A 27718-nucleotide genomic window follows, 5' to 3' on the forward strand; every position below is an offset into this window, starting at 1 on the left:
GTAAAACTATCAGGAATTGGTTTTTGTTTTTCTGCCAGGTCAGTAGGATTAGTTTTATCAAATCAAACCATGAAAGCATGCTGAGTTCCAAAGAAATAAAGATGACTAACTGTACATCTAACTTACACATCCAGAAAAATGCCACATTGTGCAAGACCGATGAGGTGTGGTAGGGCGGGGTGACCCAGGCTGTCTCCTCCTGCCACAGGCATCGGATGTCTATAAAATTCAAGTGCTGCAGGGAGCAGACAGTGACAAGAGGAGGATCTGCAAGGATGGCAGGACAGACAGGAAGACTTGTCAGCATTGTGCTGCTGATGCTACTGGTCCTCATGGGTGAGTTTATACTTGTAGTCTACATATAATAAATAAATGGTTGAGTGAGGAGAGACATATCGATGGGCACATAGGTTTGAATTCATGGCTAGATAGCTAGATACTTATCCTTCCTTAGAGGTCTTTAAACAGTAGCTGGATGGCCATCTGTTGGGGATGCTTTGATTTAGATTTCCTGCATGGCAGGGGGTTGCACTGGATGGCCTTTGCAGTCTCTTCCAATTCTATGATTCTATCCCCAGTTGTCCATGGATGGATGGTTGGATGGATGAGAATGAGTGTGGTACGTTAGATAGTGTTAGATTGGAATTTGGAATATCCAGGATCAAGTTCCCAGAGTGCATGGGGCCATTACCTTCCCAGGTTTTGTCAGTTTGTTTGTTTAATTTATAGCCTATATTTCTCTCATATCATCCACTCGCTCCATTTGCTAAACACAGGGGGCTTTTTTAGCCAAGGGGGGGGGGTCTGCACTAGAGCTCCTCCAAATTTTTTTTAGCTAGGTTATGTTCTGCTGAGGTGGTCCTGTGATTTGAAGGTTTGGAAGCCAAGGTTTTGGATGGCCAAAAGTTGTTTAAGCTACAACAGAATCCAAAATCCACAACTGGCCAACCAAAATGAACAAATTAATTGGTCCAATAAAGGTATCACTTTTTTGTGTGGAATTTGGATTTTTTTGTATCAACAAAAGAGTGAAACTTTTATTGTACCAATGAATTTTGTGCACTTTAGTTGGCCAGTTGTGGATTTTGGACTCTGATGTAGCTTAAAGAATGAATGATGCCATCCAGATGCTGCCCATCTTAAAGAGAGCCAAAGCTTTCATGGAACAGAGCTAATTTTTAGCTGCCTGTCTGTCTAGCCTCCATCCTAACCATTTGTCTTTCACCCCATCACAAATTCTCCATCTGTTTCCAGTTATAATTATTACAAAATGGCTACCTGTAAATAAAATTCCTAGCTCATTCTTTAAGATGCCATCAAAGACATTTTGTTGCGCTAACACAGTTCAACCCTCTGGAAAGAGATAGAAGGACAAGCAGGAAACAATGGATGGATGGATGGGCAAGGAGAAAGGTTTATTTGATGGGCAAGATGGGCAGAGAAATTGAATAGGTAGGTGTGTGGTGGATCATATTTATACTGATGCAGTGCCTCATTCACAACATAAGAGATGCTGCAATTTAAATTCAGAAGACCTACCACTTATGCCAAGAATGTGTGTGTGGATGTGTGCCTTCAAATCACCTATCAACTCATAGTGAACCTATGAATTTTATAGGTTCATTCCTTAGGCAAGGAATACTCAAATGGTTTTGCCAGTTCTTTCCTCTGAAAAATAGCCTACAGCATCTGGTATTTGTTGGCAGCATCCCATCCAAGTACTATCAGCGCTGATCCTGCTTAGCCTCCAAGATCAGAAAGAATCTGGTGTCTTTACTTAGATCCTGAAGGCAAGGAACCGTCTAATTAAAAGATTTTATGTACAGTGCTGTGTAAATTTACAGCGCTAAATAAATAAAGCTTAATAATAATAATAATAATAATAATAATAATAATAAAAATCCTTTTTCATGCCAAGAAAACCATGCCTAGGACAGAACTCCGCTAGTCACTTTTCTCCAGGATGAAGAAAGAGTCTGTGCGTTATGCAGAAACTGTTTTGTGTGTTAGGGCTGAGCCCCTTGGATGAACTTTCAAGTACAGTATATAGACTAAAACTCAGAGATAGATTTTTGGAAAAGGAAACAGTTAAAGATACAATGATAAAATGGGCAAGAGAGATCGGCAAACCTATAGAGATGGAAAATTGGGAAAAGACCTGGCGAGAGAATAGCAAGTATACACTATGTCAAAATTACAAGGAAAACTTCTTGAAGATGTACTACCACTGGTACATATCACCGAATAAATTAAACTTAATATATAAGGCAGGCAACGCAAGATGTTGGAAATGTCAGAAACCCAATGCTAATTTTTTCCACATGTGGTGGGAATGTAAATATGCTGGTCAATATTGGAAAGAAATTCACTGTGCAATGTTAGATATGTTCCAAATTCCTATTCCCTTTGATCCCCTCCTCTTTCTGCTGAACATGACTACCACAATAATGGATAAAAGTTTAGAGAAGAAATATAGAAGAATAACTCTGTATACAGTAACGTCAGCCAGAATAGTATATGCCAGTTATTGGAAAAAACCTATAATACCCACAAAAGAAGAATGGTTTCATAAACTATTAGAAGCAATGGAAATGGACATTCTAACGTCTCGTTTGAAAAACACCCAAACAGAAACAATATGTGAAAGAGAAAAGGAATGGCTATGCGTGAAAAAGTATATAAAGGGGAAAATAATCTGATAATAAATATGTGCTTATGGCAGAAAGACTAGAGAAATAGCGAACACAAATAATAAAGAAAGATAAGGGTAAAATAGACTGAAAGTTTGGTATAATAGTTATTCTGAATAGGAGGAACCTGCAGAGCGCAGACTTTATTTTTTTCTTTTTCGATATATCATATTGATGTTGAAATACACTTTGTTATTAGAGGAACTGGTACAACAATTGAAAATTAGAGAAGAGGAAACAAATTTATACGAGATAAACAAGAATGGTGGAGATCACTATGGAAGTGTAAAATACATGATGTAAACTTTGATGTAAGATCTAAGATATGACTAACGGATGGATGAAAGCTGATACAGTATGTTCCTTTATTGTGTTGTAATATGTTTTATGTGTATGTCTTAGTTTGTTCTGTTATATGTATTTATAATTAAAAAAAAATAAAACTCAGAGATGATCCACACACCCTACTGATATTGAGCCACTCAAGTTCAGTTTGCAGCAATGGAAGTAAGCCAGGGATGAAAGGGAACATTTATTTTTTCTTCTTCTCCCCTCTCCCCCATATACAGTGGGAAAGAGAATGGTGAAAATCATGGGGAGAAGGAATCTTGTAATTGTTCTTTATTTGTCTAGCTGTAGACATGCCAACAATACCCATCTTTCTCCTCACCACCATCTTTCTCCCTAACAAGAGGAGAACGGCAGCCACTGGTGACCACATTGGCTGCCCAAACCCATCTGGATGCCATTGAGTCACTTTGGGCCTGAATAGACAAGCCAAAATAAAGCTGCTTCGGGTCACTTTGCAGGTATGCTGTTTAAATGATGCATGCATCTTAAGAGGCCAGAAGTTGCGCCAAAGCCACACTCTAGTCCTAAGGACTGGAACGCGGCTTTGGCACAGCTTCTGGCCTCTTACAATGTGTGCGTCATTTAAACAACATATCTGCAAAGTGATCCAAAGCAGCTTTATTTTGGCCTGTCCGTTTGGGCCCTTTGTAACCTTCATAGGTCTGAGGCTAGTTTTTTGGGGGGCTTTCCTTGCCCCGCCATGTCTCTCCTCCTCTTGCTCCGAGCTGTACTACCTGATTGCCCACTTTGTCCACTCTGAACTTTGTAAGCAAACCCAGAGATAATTGTGAAGTTAAAGGCTTTCATGGCTGGCATCCATAGTTTTTTGTGGGTTTTTCGGGTTATGTGGCTGTGTTCTAGAATAATTTTGTCAACATCTGTGGCTGGCATCTTCGGAGAGTGCTGGCATGGAAATGAGCAGGTATATATACACTGTATGATCTTTGGTTGGAAGCAAGTGATGTACATGTTAATCTCTGTGTTGGTGTCTGTTGAATGGCAAGGCCTCAGGGTGCAGGAATATGCGAGGGAGATTTGTGCCTATTTAATTAGTCTGTGGGGAAATTCCCTGATCCTGTTCATTTGCATATTTTGAGTTTTGATTTGTTGTTTTTGAGGACTGGTATCATAGAATCATAGAATCATAGAGTTGGAAGAGACCGCAAGGGCCATCCAGTCCAACCCCCTGTCATGCAGGAAATCACAATCAAAGCATCCCCGACAGATGGCCATCCAGCCTCTGTTTGAAGACCTCCAGGGAAGGAGACTCCACTACACTCCGAGGAAGGAGTGTGTTCCACTGTCGAACAGCCCTTACTGTCAGGAAGTTCCTCCTAATGTTGAGGTGGAATCTCTTTTCCTTCAGCTTGCATCCATTGTTCCGGGTCCTGTTCTCTGGAGCAGCAGAAAACAAGCTTGCTCCCTCCTCAATATGACTTCCTTTCAAATATTTAAACAGGGCTATTGTATTACCTCTTAACCTTCTCTTCTCCAGGCTAAACATCCCCAACTCCCGGAGTCGTTCCTCATATAGAGCATGGTTTCCAGACCTTTCACCATTATAGTCACCCTCCTTTGGACACGCTCCAGCTTCTCAACATCCTTTTTAAATTGTGGTGCCCAGAACTGGACACAATATTCCAGGTGGGGCCTGACCAGAGCAGAATACAGTGGCACTATTACTTCTCTTGATCTAGACACTATACTTTTATTGATGCAGCCTAAAATTGCATTGGCCTTTTTAGCTGCCGCATCGCACTGTTTACTCATGTTCAACTTGTGGTCCACTTGGATTCCCAGATCCCTTTCACATGTAGTTTCATTCAGCCAGGTGTCCCCTATCCTATATCTGTGCATTTTATTTTTCTGCCCTAAGTGAAGTACCTTACATTTCTCTGTGTTGAATTTCATTTTGTTAGCTTTGGCCCAGCTTTCTAGCCTATTCAGGTCATTTTGAGTTTTGATCCTGTCCTCTGAAGTATTAGCTTCAGAGGTAGCCAAACCTTGTTTACGTTAAGGGTTTCTTCTTTCCTGTTGAAGTTGTCCAGGGCATTCATGGATGTGAATGGCTTTCCTGTCCATCCTGACCCAATAATTGTTGGCATGGTCCAGAATTTCAGTGTTTTGTGACCAGGATGGTTTACAATGTGTTCTGCTACTGCAGATTTTTCTGGCTGACCCAGTCTGAAGTGTCTCTTGTGTTCCTTGATTTGTGTTTGAACACTATGTTTGGTGGTCCCTACGTAGACGGTGTTTGGTGGTCCCTACAGCAGCGCGGTATGCGGTAAACTCCTGTGGCCATGAGAAGGTCTCTCCTGTCCTTTGCTGGGGGCAGCATTTGCTGGATTTTCTTGGTCAGTTTGTAGATCGTCTGGAGGTTGTGTTTCCTCCACAGTCTTCCTATTCTGTCTGTGACTTCTTTGATGTATGGTAAAAAAATACTTTCCTTTTGGGTGGTTGTCTTCATTCCTCTGGGTTTTTCTGGGTCTGCAAGCCCTTCTGATGTCTGAGATGGAGTAACCAATAGCCTGTAGCAAGAATTGTTATCACTGAAAAAGAGTACATGGGGTACGCATGGTACACCTAACTATAACTCCCATGGTTCTGTTCTGTGGAATCTTGGGATTTGCAATTTAAGGAGAGGTATTTAAAATTCTCAGCCAGAGAGAAGTTGTGCCTCATCAAACTATAAATCCCAAGAGTCCATAGAACATAGCATGACCATTAAAGTGGAATCATAGTGCTATAAATGTGTAGCATGAAAGAATCCCTGATTCCCAGTTCCTATATATGATATCCCCTAATCTCTTCCCAAACTACCTCTGAGTATTCCTTGCCTAAGAAACCCCTATAAAATTCATAGGGTTGCCAAAAGTCAACAGATGACTTGAAGGCACACACATACAATCTCTTCTCACCTTACTCTCTTGAGGTTCGTTCCTATTAGAAAAAGTCCAAGGAAAATCTAAACAGCTCACCTGCAGTTTTGTGCTGAAGAAATGCAACTGCTTTTTTTAAAAAGATAGTCCAGCCAAGAGGTCATGAGGCCACGAAGGCCCCTTGTGGCTTAGCTGTACAACCTGTTCTAAATGCCAACGCTCACACCTACAATGTGGGAAATGCTAATAAAAAGGAAAGCAGTCTCCTAAAGCACATACAGAGTGCTCTTCCTCATGGTCACTCCCCTCTCCATCTTGCATTGGAGGGAAAAAGGGTATTCAGGCATTTTGAAATTTTGTAGAAGTTCAGCCATGAAGTCAACAGTTTCCTAACCCGAATCCTGAAGGGTTCAATGATGCATAGTCCTTTCTTTGATGAAGCAAAACATTTCTGCAAGCCAAGGTTTAGCAATTAATCTAGGATTTTGCTTCCAAGAACAGAATGGCAACTGGGGGTAACAAAGGGCGCCAATTGTCTGCTCTCCTGTACCATGAGCTGGCACATTATAGGTAGCTTTGTTCTGTTTTTGTGATAAGGAGCAGGTTGTTTCATTTTCCTTTCTTTCTTTTCTACTTCAGTTATACATCTGGCACAGCTCTGAAAGATGTATCAAAGAAGTATTGGTGGAGAAGAAATGCTTACCTTACTATTTGTGGTTCTCCCAAATAAAAATCAGGTTGATGTGTAAGGGAAGAGGAGCCCTACCAGAAAAAATAAAATAACACAGGGAACTAAAGACAAAAGGCTTGTGGGAGGAGTGCTAGTGCGTTAGTATGGTTAGAAAGTTGGACTGGTGTTTGAATGATCCAGGCTCCTTCCTTCCTTCCTTCCTTCCTTCCTTCCTTCCAATATTTATATCCCATATCCCATCCTGTATCTAAAGAACTTCAGATGGTGTATGTGTATGATAAAACCAGCCTGACTAATTTAGAACAGTGTTAATGATAAAAATGATTTTAAAAGGCAAAAAACATATTAAACAATTTATAAAGTGTTTTAAAAGACAGATTGAAATCTATTTAAATAGTTTTAAACAGCAGAGTTTGTATAAAACCAATTAGACCTGAAGGTTCAAGCCCTCACTGAGCCACACTGGACAACCTTAACTAGTTGATTTTGCTTAGCTTGGCCTACTTGACAAGGTTGTTGTATGGATAAAGTAGGGAAGTGGGAAACCATGTATGCCACTTTGAGTTCCTTGTAACCACTCGTGGCTGGTGTTTTTCATGTCCGTGGGGCAATGAATTGCCACCAGGTTATAGCCTGAACTCTAGAGGAATTATCCTAGGTACAGTACTGAACTTATTTGGGGGATAGAATTCAGTATATGGATAGCTTATGTAAAGTTCGACTAAATCCTGGAATGGATTCACTGTCCTGCTTACGTGGGGGCCTCCAACCACCATTGATGGTCAGAAAGGTGGAGATAAAGGTCACCAATAGATAAATGATCCCTGCAGGACACCTGCTCTTCATCTGCATGAGGTACAAATAATCCTTGGTGGCCCATAATAGAACAAAGTCATCACTACTGACTACAAGATGGGATAATAGTATTTTTAAAAACAAAAATAAAACACTGCCCTGCAAAGTAGAAAATAACCTCATCAGAGTGTTGGGAAGGAAAGAAGAGTTGAAACTATCTGGAGAATGTTTTGAAAATTGAGTTTCTTGAGGGCTAAAAAGCTTTGTCACGGACAATCCTGGACTGATGAGAGTTATTCTGCACAAAATTCACACATGGCTCTTTTTGAGCAGAAAATGCTGTTGACTGCTAAATAAAAACCCACACGTGGACGTTTTGCACAGAATAAGTCCCAGCTACAGGACTTTAATATATATATATTTCACAGAACAATATTTCTGTGTGTAAGCTGCTGTTTCCTGTGGAAAAACTGCACAGGTGACATTTGTGCAGAACAATCCTGGATTGTGATTAGACTTTGAAAACTACAATTTTTCAGCAGGGAAAAATATGCTAAAATTATGTGTTGCTTTCTTTGCGAACTGAATCAGCAAAGAAATAAATCCTTAGCAGAGCATGGACAGGGCTAGACAGAACCTGCCTCCCAGAAGCACAGAGAGCAAGTTTTGTGTATGTGTGTTTTAAAACGTGGGGCACTGTTCTTTTTCTTTTAAAGGAAAGCAATCCTCATAACCCAGCTAGATGGAGCTCAGCGTGCATTCGGCTCTGCAATCTCAGGATTGTGTCATTTTATTGCGTGTGTGCAAACTAGTCCAGATTCTGAAACCAGGATGTCGTAGATGTAACCAGGATATAGGATGTTGACCCTTATGGATGTGGCAAGCAATTGTGAACCTCAGACCAAGTTGGGGTTTGTAGCAGTTTCCTTTTTCCTGGCTTAGGGACTTGCCCAGAGGGGATAGGAACTGAGTCATTGTTTACTAGAAAGAGGTGCTGACCAGGACTTTCTCCCTAGATGAGGCAAAATAACCCTCATAGTCAAGAAAGTCCAGGGGGATCGCTTCTCGGCCTTTTGGCTAAGATCAAGTGAAGAAAGTCCAGGGGGAAAATGTATTTTGTGGGGAAGGCAGAACTGTCATTACCTACATTCTCATGAAGCTATAGGAAGAGGTGCAACATGAGAGCACTGCCCCACCAATGAACTTTTCCATCACTCTCCAAATGTCTAGCTTTGCAAAGAGCAAGGCACTGAAAAACATTCACACCTATAGACTTCCTATATTTGCTATGTCGCTATTCCCTTGTTTAGTTTTGCCTGTCCCTTTTCTTTGTGTGCCTCAACTATATTTCTAAATGCTGGACAGAAGTGTTACGTTACTGCAAGGCTGTAATTTTTTGGGAATGATGAGAAATTTAATGAGGAGATTTCCAAAATCAGTCTGACATATGCACTCTAATCTTGTAAGGGCTGGTTATCCCAGATATCAAACTTTACTTTTACACTTTTCAGTTGGCTTCATTTACACAAAGAAAGCCTCATCCAGATGGGTCAGACTCAGGGCAGAGACAAAGGCCTGTTACAGACTGCCAAAATAAAGCTGCTTCGGGTCTCTTTGGAGGTATGCTATTTAAATGATGCATGGGTCCTAAGAGTCCAGAGGTCGCGCCAAAGCCACACTCCATTCCTAAGCACTGGAGTGCAGCTTTGGTGCAGCTTCCGGATTCTTAGGATGCATGCATCATTTAAACAGCATACCTCCAGAGAGACCCTAAGCAGCTTTATTTTGGCAGTCTGTAACAGCCCAAAGTCTGTTTTCTCGCCCAAAGTCAACCTCATCCTCTCCATAATCTCAAGAAAATAACTTACAGACTTAAAAAACCCATTTCTCTGTGACTCATTAACTATATGGAAAAAGTGGAGACATGTTTTGGCTCCTGATCCCTCACTTTTGAGTCTTTCTTGCTCCATACAAGTTTTCATATGTCAGATAAATTTAATCAGTTCAAAGAATGGAGAGATTTATTTATGGGTAGAAAACCTAAAACTAAAGAATCTCTTTCAATGTAACTGCAACGTATTAAAGCTACCAGGTTTCAAATCTACCAAGTCTACTCTTTTGCCATCTGCCTAGCCACAAAAGGAGAAATTCCACATCCACTATGGGGCTCTGCCATTAAGGCCAGCCTGGAGGAGGAATCAGGGCATGGCGTCTACATGACGCACTCCCCAACTCCACCCCAATGGTGGCATGATGCCGCGTGCCGCACCACTCGGTACACAGCGTCACTGCGCTCCTCTTGCACTGCATCCACATGACGCAGCCCCAAAGGAGAGCCATAAAGCCATGGCACCGGCGGCTACAGTGCCCTTTCCAGGGTGCAAAAGCAGGTTGCTGTGGTCCTGATTAGGCGAAGATTGAGGCAGCTCCAGGCCCTAACTCCCTAACTCTCTACATTACTCTCTAGCAACTTCATGCTAGCTAATATTGATATTATTGATATTATTAATTTTATTTCTATCTCACTTTTTCCACTCAAAACCAGGATGCAAGGGATTCACATACTGGACATGAAACAAAATGATGAATTAATTGAGCTTATCTAGCTAAGCAGTTTTTTTTAACAGCAGAGTTTAGAACTGTGCAGCCTTCCAGATAATATAGAACAGTGAATCCCAACAGCCCTAACCAAAATAGATTATGTTGATGGATGTTAGGAGTTGCAGTTCAACAACATCCAAAGGGCCACACATTGTCCATCCCAGATAGGGATAAATGCTGGCAGCACTTGTTAAGTATGGTTCATCAGATGATGCTATTCATTGTCATGTGGCCAAAGACACAGATGCTTCCCTGGATCTAAATCATCATCAGTTTTGGAAGAGGTGGGAAAGTCTCCATGCAGTGAAGCAGTCCTGCAAAAACTCTCAGCATTTTGAGATGCTGGAAAGCATCTGTTTAAAAAAAAAAAAGAATTGTTACCCATTGGAGAGGTCGTTCATACATGTGTGTTCTTCATTACTTCCATGTCTAAACAGAGACATCAGATATAGAATCACCATGGAGGGTCAGAAACTCAAGTGTTCTAAACTGTTTTTCTTTTTTGCCTAGGCCTTCATCAAATATCATCTGCACCAGGTATGTACCATAATTTTGATATATCTTCCCACTTAAAAAATTTTATTTATTTTTAGCCAGAATAATAGAACTTAATTGTTGTAGTGTAATATGTCAGCACAAACCTGTTTTTTCTCCTTTAGAGAAACAGTTGCCAAGATTATATCAGAAAAATGTATTTGAGTAAGTAATTGGGAATGTCATGTTTTTGAACTGCAGTGTCCAGAATGTCCTGGCCACCATGGCCAATGAAGTTGCAGTCCAAAAATGTAACTTCCCCAAACTCTGGTTTGAAATATCTGTTGATTAGGATTGGCTGGAAAGAGATTTAAAATGTTGTTTACTCACTATATTTATTATTCTTGTTAATGCATGCAGGTTTTCAGAAAGACAGATTAATAACTTCTAATTTTTCCTGAAAATTTTAAAGTATATATTTCACCCTGGGAGGAAAACAAATTAGACCATTATGACTTCTCAGATTTCATGTACTAGTAGCATCATATAAACTGGTCATTAATGGGATTTCCAGCCTTTCCGGAACACGGATCCCCGATGTCATTGGATTACAGCTCCCATAATTCCTGACCACTACCCAGGCTGTCTAGGGATGATGGGGGCCACAGTTTAATATAATCTGGGGACTCACAGTTTGGAAAGCCTCATAGACCTATGGCTTTACAAAAAAGATAGATTAAAAACCAGTGCTGTGTAAATCTGTACACATTTTAATTCCCTTGGAGAACTATAGGAATCACAGTTTGGTGAAGAAAATGATTATTGTAAAGTCGAAGGCTTTCCTGATCGGCATCCCTAGTTTTTTTGTGGGTTTTTCGAGCTATGTGGCCATGTTCTGGCAGAGTTTCTTTCTGATGTTTCTGACCCTTAAAGTGAACAAAATTTGACTACCAGTCCTGAGGAATAGCAAAATAAGGACTCAGCAAATGCAAATGGCAAACCTTTCAGTGTCAGGGGCTTTCCCAGCAGATAATGATCATCAATTAGCAGACATTAATCCTCTTTTGCATTAGCCTCCCAGGCTGAGGCCAGCCATCAACACAGAACAATACACATGCAAATCACTCCTGCATTCCCAGGCTCACACAGTATATATAGTGTACACCCAATTTTTCCAGGCAAAGCATTCTCTGAAGATGCCAGCCACAGATGCTGGCAAAACGTCAGAAAGAAACTCTGCTAGAACATGGCCACATAGCTAGAAAAATCCACAAAAAACTGGGAATGATTATTCTTTGCATTCTAATTGTGTAGTATAGATAGGGCTTGCCCAAGATATTTTGCTGCCTGAGGCGTGGAACAGATGAACCAAATGTGCCGTGCTGGTGCTAATTTTAGGGTTAATGACTGCGCACCAACTGCACTGTCTCTAACCCTAGTACGTGCTGGCGGCATACACAGATGCCGCCATTTTGACGTAATGGATGCATAGCATCCGCACGTTGCAGCACGTCCGTTATGTCATGAGTGTGGCATTGGCACACTCGTGATGTAACAATGATAGTGAAAAAACAATGGCAGCGGAAAGTGTATAGTAATTAGCCATAAGAATAGTATATTGGATAGCCTAATTGTTTGCTCTTTGGTGACACCTAAAATTTGCTGCACAAGGTAGCCATTTCCTCTGCCTCATGAACAAGCCCTGAGGATAGCAGTACTCTTAGAACAACTGTGTATGGATGACATGTTTTAACTTCCTTAATTTCTCTCCAGCAATACCCTGTGGCCGTCAAAAGCTTGTTCCCCGGATGGCAGGTGGGACAAATGCGAATCGTGGAGAATGGCCATGGCAAGCCAGTATCCAGCACCGTGGGCAGCACATCTGTGGCGGAACCCTCATTAGCAAGGACTGGATTGTGACAGCTGCTCATTGCTTTTTTGAGTGAGTTAAGACAATGAGAGCCAGCAAGATGTAGTGGTTTGAGTGTTGAGCTATGACTCTGGAGACCAGAATTTGAATCCCAGCTCAGCCATGTATATCCACTGGGTGACCATGGGCAAGTCACACTTTCTCAGCCTCAGAGGATGGCAATGGCAAACCCTCTCTGGAGAAACTTGCCAAGAAAACCCCATGACAGAGTCATCTTAGGGTTGCCATAAGTCTGAAATAACTTGATAATCCATGTGGCCCTAGAGAACCCAAGACAGAAAATTGGCCGTTAGACCAGCTGTGGTTGTTTTCCTCTGCTTTAGGGTTTCTCCTCAGGCAGACTAACTAATGGGGAAGAAAAAGCCATTATACTATCTTTCTCACCATCTCTGTTTCTTACTTCCCCTCTAGGGTTGGATTACCAATCTCCCCCACTGACTGGAAAGTGGTGCTGGGCCGACTGAAATTGACAGGCAGGCAGACGAGGGGTTTGGAGAGCAACGTCAGCAAGATCATCCCCTATGAGAACTACACTCACTTTGAGAAAGGCGATGACATTGCGCTTGTGCACCTGACTAACCCTGTGACCTACACCCGAGATATATCACCCGTCTGTTTGCCTTACACAGATCATCGCTTTGCCTTTGGGACTCAGTGCTGGCTGAGTGGCTGGGGAGACATTGCCAGTAATGGTGAATGAGAAAGACAAACTTTTCCTTATCCTACTTGCCATTAGAGGAGAAAAGACAGCCAAGAGCCTATACTTTATTGCATAAATCTCCCCACAGTGGGGAGTGGTGGTTCCCATGTCAGTAGGATGGTCAGTAGGATCCAGGGTTGCAATATAGTTGGCCCTCCACATGTGTGGTTTTGACTTTTGTGGATTTGATTATCCACAGATTTGATTAATGTGTTCTCTCTGGGAATCTCTAGGTCCTCCAACAGGACTCTGCCAGAAGCTGACCACAGAGTAACATGAAGGACCTAGAGATTCTTAGAGAGAAACTTCTCTAGGTGCAGTATTTGCAATTCTATGGTCAACTTCTGCTGGATGTTGGCCATACAGTTGCGCTGCAGGACCCAAAGACTCCTAGAGAGGTGTTATCTCAGGTTGGAAAAAAAGAGTGGTTTTTTTTTTTTACTTGTGTTTTTTTTCACTTTCATGGGGATGCTCCATGATAGAAGATCCCAGCCCTGGATGGTTAAATAAAAAGAAATGAGTGATTATGCACAGCAAGGCCCTTCTCAGCAGAGGGTTTCCTTTTGTGGGAAGAGGCAGCAGCAGATAAAAGGGTGATTGTTTGCCAGTACTTCTGGTTTTCCTCCTACACTATTAGAAGAGGGAGGCATTAGGATATAAGCAGAGGAGGCTCACTGATGATGCACCTGACGCCACAGCCATGCTGAATCTAAGCAGGTATGGAAATCTTTGGTCGTCCAGATAAAAGAGCACTACAAAACCCCAGATAAATAAGCAAACAATTAATTAATAGATTGACTGGTAGCATTCACCAAAAAGGCTCCAAGAGCAGCTTAAATGCTAAATAGCAAGACAATCCATATCTTCAGGCCTACAGTCTAAATGTAGGACACGACGCACAAGGAGAAAGCATTGAGTAGGGAGAAGAAGAAAAAATTCAGGTTGCCATTTATTTATTTTTTAAAAAATATAATGACCAGCTAGATGGAAATGGTTGAAGCAACTTGTTGAAATGGCTGCCTCCAAGCCAAAATTAGCAGAAGGCCAAAAGCAGCTGATCTCTCTCAACAGAGGCCATGGGAGAGCCCTCTTTCTCTTTCCTCTTTGTGTTTTGCAGCCTGATAGAATCTTTGGCTGGAATTCAATATGGAATGTATGTCTTCGTAAATGGACTTGTGTGTGCGTGAAACAGAATCAAGCAGTTTCACAATGTCCCTATTCACTTAGGGCTTGTTGTGACATTATCATGTCTGGCATCTAATGCACAATGATAGAGTGACTGATGTTCCATGATCCAATGCACAATAGGCAACAGTGTGGCTAGGAAGTGCTGGAGTACAACAGACGTGCCCAATGCACGTCAGAGATGCCCAGTGTGCATTGGAACATTATTGCTGGCACCCTGATATGCCTTACACTTAACTAACAGGGGCTGCATCTGCATGGGAGAAATCTAGATTGACACAACTTTAAATGCCATGGCTCAATGCTACAGAATTCTGGGAATTGTAGTTTTCTGAGATATTCAGGCTGCATCCACACCACAGAAACAATCCAAGTTTACACCAGTTTAACTGCCATGGCTCAATACTGTGGAATTCTTAGAACTGTAGTTTTGTGAGACATTTGGCCTTCTGTGAGAGAGCGCTGGTGCCCTACCAAAGACAATTCTCACAATTTCATAGCACTGAGCCATGGCAGTTAAAGTGGTGTCAACCTGGATTATTTCTGTAGTGTAGATGTGGCCAGTGTTTCATTGCACCTCTGCAGTGTAGCTCAGGATTTGTACAGCTGTGCAAATGTGGATGTGGAATCTCTGCCTTAGTTTAATGTTAAAAGGTTGTGGGTTTTTTTTTTCCAGTGTAAAAAGCTGCAAATGCTTGGAACCAGTACTCCTAAAGAATTTAATCTCATCCTTTCCTCTCTTCCAGTCAGCCTTCCAGACCCCATGATCCTCCAAGAAATGGCAGTGGACCTGCTGACCGCTGATACCTGTAACTGTATTTACAGCAACCTGAGGAATCGGAGGATTGTCAGCCCGGCTTTGCCTGGCATGGTTTGCGCCATGACTCCTGACAGGATGAGAGGTCCTTGCAAGGTCAGTGGGAGATACAAGTGAAAAAGTCCAAAGAAGGACACAAGGGTACTTCCTAAAAAACTACAGGAGTGGTATTTTTTTGCTGAATTTGCTGTTGAAAAACAAATGTCTAAACCTTATAGAGCCAGATAAGAACATGGCACATGCCGGGGCATGTCTGAATGTTAAGATAGGGCTTATGGGCAAGATTTCCAGTTATGAAAGACAGAGGCTTCAGGGCACTCCTTAGCTCCCTGCTGAGCGTTTTTGGACTACAACCCCCAGAATCCTCAGCATGCACCACTCAATTGAACTTTCTGGGAGCTGTTGTACAAAATGCAACATTTCCAGATTTTGTTTCATCCCACTCGTATCCAGCTAGAAAAAGGAAAATATCAGCTGATCATAAAAACATGTATAATAATAGAGCCCTGTGGATACAATAGACATATCATACTGAGTTTAGTGGAGCCTGTTCTCAGGGGTAAATAGCAGAAACAGAGAGCCTCTCACCATACTACTTCTATCAGCTCTCACCATTGGCCAGGATGGTTATGGCTGATAGAAACGAGAGTACAACAATGTAAAGAAGGTAACAGACTACAGCTTATGGCTGGATACTATTGTTAGTCCAAAAGTAAATAGACCCACTGACGGAATGGAATTTACTGTACTTATGTGTTGACTAACCATTCAACAGTTGATTCAATGGGTTTCCTTTAGTTGAGACTCACTGCTTGGATTCAGGCTTATGTTTGCTTAATGCATTCTATTTATGCAGGTTTAAAGTTCTTGGCTTGGATCTGAGGCCAAGAATCTTATCTGCAATTCCCATTAGCCCCACCCAGCACAGCCATGCTCTGAGGTTATGGGAGCTGTAATCCAACTTCTGGAAGGCCACATGTTCCCCATTCCTGGCTAAGAATTCTAGCGACCCCCCCCCCATACACTTTTGGCATGCACTGCCCCTTCTTGTAATAGTGAAATATTCCAGTGAAATCCTGCCGTTTTCAGCTTTCTTTTCAAGGCAGAGCAGTGGAGAGTGATAGTGTCCTTATGATACTAGGTTTCTCCAAAATGTGGAAGAAGGACATCAATAGAGGTAAAGAGACAGATGTTACCCCTACATCAGGGCCTTACAAAGAGAGAATGAGTCTGCAATATCCAAGAGGTTCACCTTCAGCCAATTCACAATGCTTGCTTTCACTAAGTCTTTTCCTGCCATCTCTCTGTCTTTCAAGCATCCAGTTCCAGCTCTCCTCTTCCAAGCATCCAATTGTGCTCTCTCATACACTTGTTACCAAACTGGTGCTGCCCATCAGAGCTTGGGGAAGGTATAGTCAGCCCTTCTTATACACGGATTTCTTGTACAAGGATTTAAGCATCTACAGTTTGAAAATGTTAAAAAAAAGTATAAATTTCAAGTATCAAACCTTGATTTTCCATTTTTATAAGGGACACCATTTTGCAATGTCATTATATTTAATGGGACTTGAGCATCCATGGATTTTGTCATCTACGGGGGATCTTGGAACCAAACCCCAGCATATAACAAGGATCCACTGCATTTCATTACAAGACAAGGACGTTCCCAACTATTTAATCCCATCTTGGGAGAAAAGTGGGATATCAACCCCATAAATGAAATAAAACAAAACTCTCAGGAGCAGGACTAGACCATCAGTGCTTCAAACTGGTGCACTTACTCTGGCCCTCTTACTGATTTGATTAAGGGCTCATTGATGTGGGAACGGTGTAGGCCACTTCCTTTCCTAAAGTTCTTGATACTTTATTTTCTCATAATAATTTGTGTGTTACTTGAGTAATTCAGTAACAATGCATGGGATCAGTCTCATTTACTTCACCTCTAGCAGAGCTGAAAATGGGCTCGTGCATGAAGATTTCTCTCTTGTTGGGTATTTTGCTTTGGGTTTTATTTGTTGCTTATGTATTCCTTTATTTATGCAATTAATATCTGTGCCACCACTTCTAGGCCCACATCTCCCACGATGTTGATAGGGGGTCAGTCTTATTTGTGGAAATGTTTTGGGGCTAAAACCATCTTAATCCAACCCTTGAGCAGAAGTCGGTCTCCTAGCTATCATCTCCATTAATGGACCATTTTTCAAGTGTCGGTCTGAGGTTATTTACTAGCAAACCTGCCTCACAAAGTTCAATGACTGATGGAGACAAGATCAGTTGTGCACATAATGATATAAAGCTCATCTTTCCACTCCAGGGTGATTCAGGTGGTCCTCTTGTTTGCTTGGAGAATGGCCATTGGTTCCAGGCAGGAATTATGAGTTTCTCCATGGGCTGTGGCCAGTTCTATGGTCCCACTCTCCTCACTGAAACAAAATCCTATGCCAGGTGGATCCAGCAACATGTCGAAGGAGCCTCCTTTGCAGATCAGATGACACCCCGGCCCAATACCTCAGACAAATACAAGTGCACAGGTGAGGTTCTTTATCCAGGACAAATGTGGAAGGATTGTTTGACGACATACCTATCCAAAACAAGATAGTCTCAAAGATGCTGCAAGAATGTTGTTTCCTTATCTTTTTATATCATCCCCCTTGATTCTGTGTCAATCTTTCAATATCAAACTATTTCTCATGAGATTTCTAACTTGAGCCAAGTATGGCCAAGAAACTTTGATCCTCCAAAACCTTATTTTGACTGCCAACAATTAAGCAAAGCAAATGCAAGCCTATTTTAGTGATAAATAAGATCAAAGCAATGTGAAGTGGAGGTTTAAGTGTTGGACTAGGACTCTTGGAGACAAGGGTTTCAATCCTGACTCAGCCATGGAACTCCGCTAAGATACATTGGGCAAATCATATTCTCTCAGCCTCAGAGGAAGGCAGTGGCAAACGCTGGGAACTGTAGTTTTGTGATACATTTAGTCATCTCTGTCAGAGAGCTCTGGTGCCACAACAAGCTACAATTCCCAGGATTCCTGAGCACTGAGCCAGGGCAATTAAAGTGGTGTCAAACTGGATTATTTCTGCAGTGTGTTTTGGACCCAAGTCAGTGAGTGGCCTTTCACCATATTCACCAGTGAGTGGCCTTTCACCATGCCACAGTTTAACTAAGGTTGCATCTTATACAGTAGAAATAATGCAGTTTGACACCACTTTAACTGCCACAACTCCATCCTACAGTATTTTGGGATTTGTATTTTTGTGAGGCACCAGCATTCTTTGGTAGAGAAGGCTAACAACCTTATAAAACTACAAAATCCCAAGATTCCATAGGATGGCACTGCAGTACTTAAAGTGGTGTCAAATTATGTTATTTCTACAGTGTAGATGTACCCCATGTGCTGTGTGAAGAAGTTATTCCTTTCATCTGTCCTTAATTTCCCACTGTCCAGCTTCAGTCAATACCCCATTTCACATTCTGATTCTGGCTTCTAGGTTGTGGGGTGCTGCAAAAGGACACAACTGGCAGAGGACCCTGGCCCTGGTATGTGAGCCTACGGTACGAGGGGCAGCACGTCTGTGGAGGTACCTTGATTTCTGAGGACCGGATTGTGACAGCTGCACAGTGTTTCATTGGGTGAGTGGAGGACAGTGGGAGAATGAAAAATCTTGGGTAAGGAATACCCAGCCATTGCTCACCTACCTTGGATTAGGACTGACAGGGTCTCCTGGGTTGGTGAGAGGAGAAATCCATACAACTTTTCTTGGGTTTTGTGTCTGGATAGAAATCCAAGTTGCGAGAATTCTCCTCCAGAATGCACCTTCATGACAAGTACTAATGTGGCATTTTGCAACCATGGCTCCTGTGCCCTCTAGAGTTTGCCTAAGGGAGAGTCAGAAGAAAAGGGTTCAACAAAATGGGATAATCAAAGGCTTTTACATTTTGCCATTTTTGGAAACTTAACAATATAAGAAGTCCATTACAAAGTTGTACTTAGTCCAGTTTTTGTTCATACAGCAGCTAAGCAGGCACCTCTAGGAAGGTTACAAACAGGACATAAGAGCAATGGCAACGTCTTGCACATGTCCCCCAGCATACTGCTTCCACTACTAGAGATAATATAGGCCAATACTTCATACGCTATCTGAGGTAGGGGATCAGCATGGGTTTTGTTTGCAATATGCAAGGGACCGGCAACATATTGGTCCCCAGTGACTACAATTGTTTCTTCGCGATACTGGAAACACACCATGGACTAGCAGACAATAGCTCACAAACCAGCACTGGTGCATGGACCACCACTTTCAATAGACTGATGTAGTCTATCTATAACCTTATTTGAGCCACTGTGGTGTAGTGGTTTGAGTATTAGACTAGGGCTCCAGAAAACCAGAGTTTGAGTCCCTGAGTAGCCATGGAAACCCACTGGGTGACATTAGACATGTCAAACTTTCTTAGCCTAAGAATAAGGCAATGACAAAACCCCTCTAAACAAATCTTGCTGGGAAATCCCTTGATAAGTTCAGTTTAGAGTCATCTTAAGTCTGAAATGAACTGAAGGCACATTACAATATGGCCTCCCCCCCCCCCAGCCACCACCACATGAATTTTTCTGTTTAGGATATTGGTGTTATTGATTCAGGTTGTGGAATATATACTTCCAAAGGGACATCATGACAGGTTAATCCAGCTAGGCTTTCTAAGTCTGTGGAAGCCAGGATACTGATGGCCTTGTTAGGACAGAAATCAGTAGAGACAGAAATCAGGCTTAGGGAATATTTGGTGTGTTGCAGAAAATATGTTCCCAAGAGCTGATAAGATGTGAGTAACCCAGGATCTTAAGGCAAGTAGCAGGTATTAAAAAATGTTACAAAAGACCAGAGTGAGTGGGTGCAAATGGCAATGGCTAAGGACAAAGGCCAAGCCCTCCATGAATCCACTGGAGGATTTGGTTTTTCTCCCCTCCACAACCCTGAACAGGGCTTCTATGCTTTTGAGCATTAAATCCAGGACAATCTGTGAATAACTACACCAGGTCAGACAGAAAGAAATCTGTTCTGGAATGTAATTGATTCAATTGTTATTTGCAAACTGCTGCCATTTTCTTCAGCTTTACACCAAGACAAACTGAAATTTAGAGGAATAAGATCCCAACCATATGGATTTTTTGGGATATTTTTACTAGAAGGAAGTCAGGAGGTTTATGCTCAAACAAGGGGAGAAAAAAAGATCCCAACAGTCCTCCCTACAACCTACCAGACTTTCCATTGTGTTTGCATGTGTGCTAAATATTAAACCAAAACCTAGAATACATGCCAGGAAAGTCAAATTTTCTTGCATATTATGAGTCAGTCGCCTTGGATCCTGTATAGGGAGAAATGATATTTGTACATATATGTCTAATTCCTTGTGTGTTATCTTTTTCAGGCGTCAGGAAACCGAAGGCTGGGAGGTTCTACTGGGTGAACAACACTCAGGTGGGCAACAAATCTGGCAGGAGAAGAGGACCCTCCAAAATATTGAACTCCATGGTGCTTACATTGAGGCAACAGAGGGCAACGACATTGCAATGGGCAGGCTGGCCCGTCCCGTGAACTTCACTAACAGCATCCGGGCAATTTGCAGCCCATACGCCAAACACCAGTTCCCATTGGGCTCCACCTGTTGGACTCGTGGAAGAAGGATTGGTATGCTGGGATTTCTCTTCTAGGGGAAGGCATGGGTATAATGTACTTCAGACTGATGAGATCTACTTTATTTGATTTTATTGTAGAACCCATCAGTCCTCTGTCTTTGTAGAGCTAGGTGCGAAATGCCAGCAAGGGAAAGCCAGAGTCACTTGCATTGGTTCTGCTAATCCCCAGTTGTACCCTCTAGGGCCAGTGTGGGATGACCCTTTCTAACTAAGTCAAAATCTCAGTCTACAATACTACAATTGAGGCATTTCAATGGCCTAACTTGAAAGAAGATCTTTATCTATTTGGGATTGTTAAATGACCGAGAGCCCAGAAACTCTTGCTGTTCTATTGCAAATCATCAATCACAGTCTTCTACCCACTCCTTCTACCCGGTTCAGATCAGTTGCAGATCAGTCACAGTGATCAGGACAAGAAACAGGACAATTTCCAATCAACATCAGATCCAATCTCATTTTAGGTCCAGAGCCTAGAAACATTCGTTTTTCAGAATACAACTCCCAGATTCCCTTGCTGCCTGGGAGATTCTGGGAGCTCCAGCTCAAAAAATTAACTTTTCCAAGCACTCTTAACTGTAAGGGAGTCAAGCCTGTCAGCCAATATGGTCTGAACTATATCAGGCTGCATGAGAGACCCCACCCAATTTTCACAATCTCCATTACCCAAATGGTGTTCCATCTTCTATGTAGAAAGTTGGCATGACTAGGGAAAGGTCTAGGCTAGAACCTTTCTCACTCTCAAGCTATTTAAAAATATGGCTCAAATGGCTTCATGTGGAGTACTGGATTATGTCAGTTGCCATCTGAGTGGTTCATCCCAGGCTTAGTGTTGCCACCTCTGGCCAACTAAGCCATGGTCTTATTCTGCTCAGCAAATAGTCTTCCTGAACAGGTGTACAATAGGGGATACTTGGCTTAGCAGTACTACCTGTGAAAAGGACCTTGAGATTATGCTGTTGATTGTTAATTGAACATGAGCCAGCAGTGTGATGCTGTAGCCAAGAAGGCAAATGCTATCTCAGCCTGCATTAACAGAAGCATAGTTTCCAAATCAAGGGAAGTAATATATTCTGCACTGTTCAGGCCTCTTCTGGAGTATTGCGCTCAGTTATGGTACCTCATTTTGAGAAACCACCTCTGAGTATTCCTTGCCTAAGAAAACCCTATGAAATTAATGAGTCGCTATAAATCAACAGACGACTTAAAGGTACATGCACACACATAGACTAATTGTAGCAAGTTCAGAGAAGGTTAATGAGAATGATATGAAGTATGTTGAAAAATATATATGAGAAGTTGAAGGATGTGGGCATGTAAAGCAGAAGAGTGAGGGGTGACATGATCACACTCTTTAAATACCTCAAAGGCTGTCACAGTGAGGAGTGTGCAGGCTTCTTCTCTTCTGCCTCAGAGGATAGGACCAGGTCTAATGGTTTAAGTTACAGGAGGGTATATTTTGACTTAACATTGGAAGGAACTTTTTGATAGTGAGAGTGGTTTGGCAATGGACTCAATTCCTTACAGAGGTGGTGGGGTCTCCTTTAGATAGCTTCAAAAAGAGGCTTGACATCTATCTGCTGGAGATGCTTTAGCTGGAGATTTAACTGAGTCAGGAGTTGGACCTACTGGCCCATGAGGCCCCTTCCAACTTTATGATTTTATGATTCCTGCAGGGCTGGTTGGAGAGAAAATGGGGATACTGCTCAGGACACCTCTCATACCCTTCCTCAAAGGGCAACTGCCTGCAATCCACCATTCCCTCTATCCTTCTCCCTCAGCTATACCTTTCTAACTTTCTCCAGATGAGCGTGGGCAGCTGAGTTCTCTGGGGGGTGTGGAGGTGAAACTCCTTGGTCCCAAGGCGTGTAACTGCGTTTACAACAAGAGCAGCGAAACTGGACAAGAGATTTCCATTACTCCTCAGATGTTGTGTGCCACACCCTACAGACGGAATATGCGTTGTGAGGTAAGGGGCCACCACTTTTCAGATCATGGGCTTTCAGAGAAATACATGGGAAGAAGACATGGTTGTGGTCCTAGAACTGAATTGCTCAAGATTTTTAAAACACAGGAGACTGAAAAATCCAAATATTGGGTTTTCTTTCCACTTCCTGATATGGAGCATAATTCAGGATGTTCTTTGCTAGGTCTCTGGGAGCCGGAGTACAAAAAAGTAACTGTTCCAAGCTCTGCCTTCTTTCCCATTTAGGTGTGCAAAGAAATATGCAGCTCTTAGCTGACCAGAAAAAATAGAAAGGGAGGGGGGATTTTCTAGCCCCATGGAGCTGTCCATATTTGTTATGGTGCTGAAACGCTCAGAAACTCAGTGATTCCCAAACTCTGGTCTTCCTGGTGTTTTGGAGTTCGGCTCCCAAAGGCCTAAGCCATCTTGGCCAATGGTGAAGGATTTTGGGAGCTGAAGTCCAAAATAGGTGGAAGACCAGAGTTTGGGAATAACTGCTTTTGATGGTTATTGTCTTGTTTTGAATCTCAGAAACACAACACTCTTAACATTCACAGTATCCCTTGGAGGAACTTATTGGCTCTTTCTGACACTTCTTGTCCTGTCCCTTGACACAAAATGTTCAAATAGCATCATCTAGCTCCTGATTCAGTGAACAGAAACCAGGAACCCTGATTACCAAGTAGCACTAAGCTACAGTACTTAGGGATCCTGGTTGTTGATTCCACATTGATCTACAAGGAAAGATCCCTTTGAAAAATTAGGAGATCGGGCTTAGTTTTCATCTGTCCTTCTACTTTAACCCAAATTAATGCTCCCAAATGGATATTCTGGACCTAATTATCACCTGCGTTGTTAGAATCAAAGCATCTACCTTCCCTGCCAGATCTTGCATTGTACTGAAGACTATTGGTAGCCACTGTGTAAGCACAGTTTGCATTATTATTGTTGCTGTTCAAAGATAGAGCCGTGTTAGTCTGTAGAATCAGTACGTAGAGAGATCTTGTACTTAGTTTCAATGGTGCTACAAGATCTCTCTATGTAGTGTTGCTGCTGTTAGCATTTGTTTCTTTCCCCCACCACCCACCATTTTCTCAATGGGACTGAAGGCCACTTACAAACTATAAAAATACATACTTACAAAAACATCAGTAAAAGGGTTATTTTAAAATGCAGTTAACCAATCTATAGAATTAAAACCATTTAAAAAATCAATTTAAAACAGAAGGCACAAACTAACAAGACAATACAGCAGTAAAAATTCATTGCCAGTGGAAGGATAACAAAAAAGGAAGACCCAAAGTCTGAGAGCAGCCACCAAAAAGGTCGACTCCCTTGTTCCCACCAAATGTACTTGGGAAGGTGATGAGGCTGAGAGAAGGTTCTCCTTCAAAGATCTTAGAGCTCAAACAGGCTCATATGGGGAGGTACAGCCCTTCAGATAAATATAAAAACTGGTTTATGTCATCATTTTCTCTCTCTCTCTCTGATTCTGTTGTATCGTGTATTCTTGCACCTCTAGGAAGGCATTGGGGAGCCTCTGGTTTGCAACCACAATGGAGTGTGGTTCTTGGCAGGCATCTCCAGCTTCGGAAAGGGCTGTGGGACTGTCATCCGCCCAGGGGTTTACACAGCAGTCAGCGCCTATGAGGAATGGATCATGCAACTTGCCTGGTCTGCTTACTATGATGTGCAAAAACCTCCGCTTCCAACGGTCATCGATGAAGACAGTTGTCTGCATGTATAACTTTGAGGTAAATTAGACAAATAAGAGAGCCATGGAGAAAACAGAGTGGCGTCTAGGGAAGCCCAAGGGGCCATATTCAGCCCAAAGTCCCAAGCTCCCCCATACCTATTTTAAAGATGGGAAGGTGGAACAGCTCAGATCTTTTGTGTAAATATTGTGTAAGTATGCATATGTACATCCATAAACATCCACATACATCCACACATTCCTTTATGTACCCACCAAGAGGTGATCCCTTTATTGGTCAAACAAAATGAGTCAGAAAATTCAAAACAGTCTTAGACTGAAGTCTTTTGATGAAGATCCAAAACATACTACAGAAATAATCCAGTTTGAGACTTCTTCAGCTGTCCTAGCTCAATGCTAGGGAATTTCTGGGAACTGTAGTTTTGTGAGGCATTTAGCCTTCTCTGTCAGAGAACTCTGGTGCCACAATAAACCACAATTTCTATGATTCTCTAGTACTGAGCCAGGGCCGTTAAAGCAGTCTCAAACTAGATTATTTCTGCAGTGTGTTTTTGGACCTAAGTCTAAAGAGAAGGGAATCATACAAACTTTCAGATGTTCTTGGGCCATATCTGCCAGCATTCCTCACCATTGGCTGTGCTCCCTAAAGCTGCTGGAAGCTGTAGTTCAACATCATCTGGCTGGTCACTTGATTTCCACCCCTGGTCTAAGACTCAAACTTTGCATAGCCTGTGTGAAAACCATTTAATTTGAATAGCTCTATTCTCCTGATGAAAATGGGTTAGTAATGCTCTGCCTCCATTTTTCTCTGCAGGAGACAGACAAAGGGACAACACTGGATATGGAAGAGACCAATGCTGATGGAATCAAAAACTTGGTGATATTCTTTCTCCCTGTCTGGTTTCCTATTTTAAAAAAACCTTTTAAGGATATCACTGCTGGTTTCCTGCATGCAACTCAATCTTGGGAGATGGGCTATTAATGGATCCCAACCTGACCCTTCTTCATGATGACTCAGAACAAATCAAGAGGATTCAGTTTGGACTTGCCAGGGTCACCTTTCAAGCAACACAATGGTTCCTGTTGTCAGAAGAAGGAGGCCACTCTGACACTCAGCCACAGGGTGATCCTTGGGGAATTTTTTCAATTCAACTCATAGTAAGCGATTGGACAAATACATAATCATTCTTAAGAGTGGAAAAGGACATAGGTCCAGCCTATAATAATAATTAGGCTGTCTTGTTTTGTTCATTTAAACAGCCCACATGTGTTAAGAACTGTACAATGCAAATTCATCTTCTTGTAGGTCATTTGGAAGCACCGTAATAATTTAGGCCAATTCTAATCAAAGTCTACATTGTTTATCCTTAGCTATGTTGCAGAGGCGCAACATAACTATTAGTGAATTGTGAAGGGCACTGGCAAGAGCGCTCCAATGAGCACTGGGCTCTTCTTAGTCAGTCTCCGACTACATAGGGGGTGCCCTGATGTGTGTGTGTGCCCATTGAACACTGGGGCATGTTGCATCAGTAGCTAGCTAGCTACCATTGCACAGTGGATGGCTGCATGTTGTACTATCATAGCAGCCCCTAGGTGAATACAGATGTTTTGAAATTATTCAGTTCTATTTCTTGAATACATTTCTCCACATACAAAGACATTCTCTATATTGGTCAAAACAAAAAACATACTGTATATACAGTATAATGGCATTTATAGTTTTCCTTCATGAAGCTGAGTATTTTGGTATGTCAACAAAAGGCTTAAATGCAAGCTTGGAAGCTGACTTGCCCAGGACTTCTTTGGTGGGCTCTATAGCACAGGCAGAATGTGAACTTCAGCTTTTCCATTTTAGTCCATGTTCCACTCTGCCTCTCCTTGAGTCTCACCAGGACGTTATTACAAAGGAATCTTAGCTCTTAAGTGCAAAATGTGAATGGGCAGGAACCTAGAATCTTCTAGGCCTCCTCAGTTTAAGAGTGTCCAGGTTGATTTCTATTACTTTTAAAATTGTAAAACTGACATACTTGTGTGTATTGTTCTTATTATGTGCTATCATGATGGCCTGGACTTATGGGGACCCTCTAAATGAGACCTCCAAAAGACCAAGGTTGTGTGCATGTAATGACCTTAGCATTTCATTGTACATATTTGGAAAAAAAAACAACAAATGTTCTCATGGGATCAGCCAATGATTTCTATGCCTAAGCAGGTAATACTGACATTGCTATTCATGTGACTTGAAATATTTTGACTGGCAGGTGGAAGAGAATTCTCTCTTTAGCACTGCTTAGAGACAAGTGCTGAAACCTTTTATTGGAACAGGGATTTTATGATCCAATTTTTTAAAACCATTCTTAAATTATTATGTTTTAAATGTTAATACTAATGTTTTAAAATATATATGTATTTATATTTGTCCCGGCATATATTTATTGTTCTTACAATTTTGTTTCTTCAAGTCACTTTCGTAAATTGTAAACATAGGATATAAATAATTAAAATAAATAAGGAAACCATGCACTCAAGTTGTCTGTCCCCAAACAGCCATGTTCATGTGTACCTACTGGTGTGTAACGGTGCCTTGCTACTGCCAGTCTCCTGGCTATTCGAATTGATATTAGTGGGACTTTTCTATCACTGTTAAAATATCTGGTCACTGGCAGTCAGTCTGACAAAGAAAGCAAAGAGGAGAAAAAAAGAATGCTACTTTTAGAAACCAAGAACAATTTATTTGCAGTTTTAAGTGTTTCACATATCAGGCATGGCCACCAGGAGGTGCCACATACCCGTCCTATCAACGTACCAGGGCAAAACCCAAGGTGAAGGGCATCTAATAGGGCAGAGAGAGAGAAGCAAAATTCCAATGTCATCTCCCCATCTCTGGAAGGGCAGTGAGAACTAGTGAGTTAGAACTAGTGAGTTAGAAAGGAGAATGACTTATCATTTGAGAAGTGTTTTTCCTCATGACATCCCGATCCCTTAAAAAAAAACCTCACAAAGCCAACAACCCAGAGACATTCACACAGAAGTACATCTAAGTACAATGGTGATATTTAGAGAACTGTTTTGAGAAGGCAGAGGGAAGGAAAGAAAGCATTTCCAAACATAAACATTTAGAAATGTTTTAACTATTTTGGGGGAGTGAGGGGCTTTTGCTGAAGCCATGTTGTCAGTTTTTGAAAACAGCAGCATCAAACAGAACTAGAGCTTCAAAGTTGAGTACATACAGG

The 27718-nt window shown here is 41.8% G+C and overlaps 2 protein-coding genes across 2 annotated transcripts in view; one reads left to right on the forward strand and one right to left on the reverse strand.

Annotated features, from left to right (window-relative positions):
• PRSS8 (serine protease 8) overlaps positions 1–27718 on the reverse strand; it is a 687619-nt gene that overhangs the window by 178479 nt on the left and 481422 nt on the right. The gene's annotated exons all lie outside the window — the stretch shown is intronic.
• On the forward strand, positions 102–26898 carry PRSS53 (serine protease 53). The gene is given in 12 exon segments (XM_042472865.1): positions 102–336; positions 10518–10544; positions 12255–12423; positions 12823–13103; positions 15043–15209; positions 17428–17644; positions 18608–18749; positions 20541–20800; positions 20913–20947; positions 22625–22774; positions 24294–24525; positions 25300–26898. Coding segments are annotated over 11 exon segments (1908 nt in total). The 3' UTR covers positions 24519–24525; positions 25300–26898.

The sequence above is a fragment of the Sceloporus undulatus genome, chromosome 6 (genome assembly GCF_019175285.1).
Source record: "Sceloporus undulatus isolate JIND9_A2432 ecotype Alabama chromosome 6, SceUnd_v1.1, whole genome shotgun sequence".
Lineage (NCBI taxonomy): Eukaryota > Metazoa > Chordata > Lepidosauria > Squamata > Phrynosomatidae > Sceloporus > Sceloporus undulatus.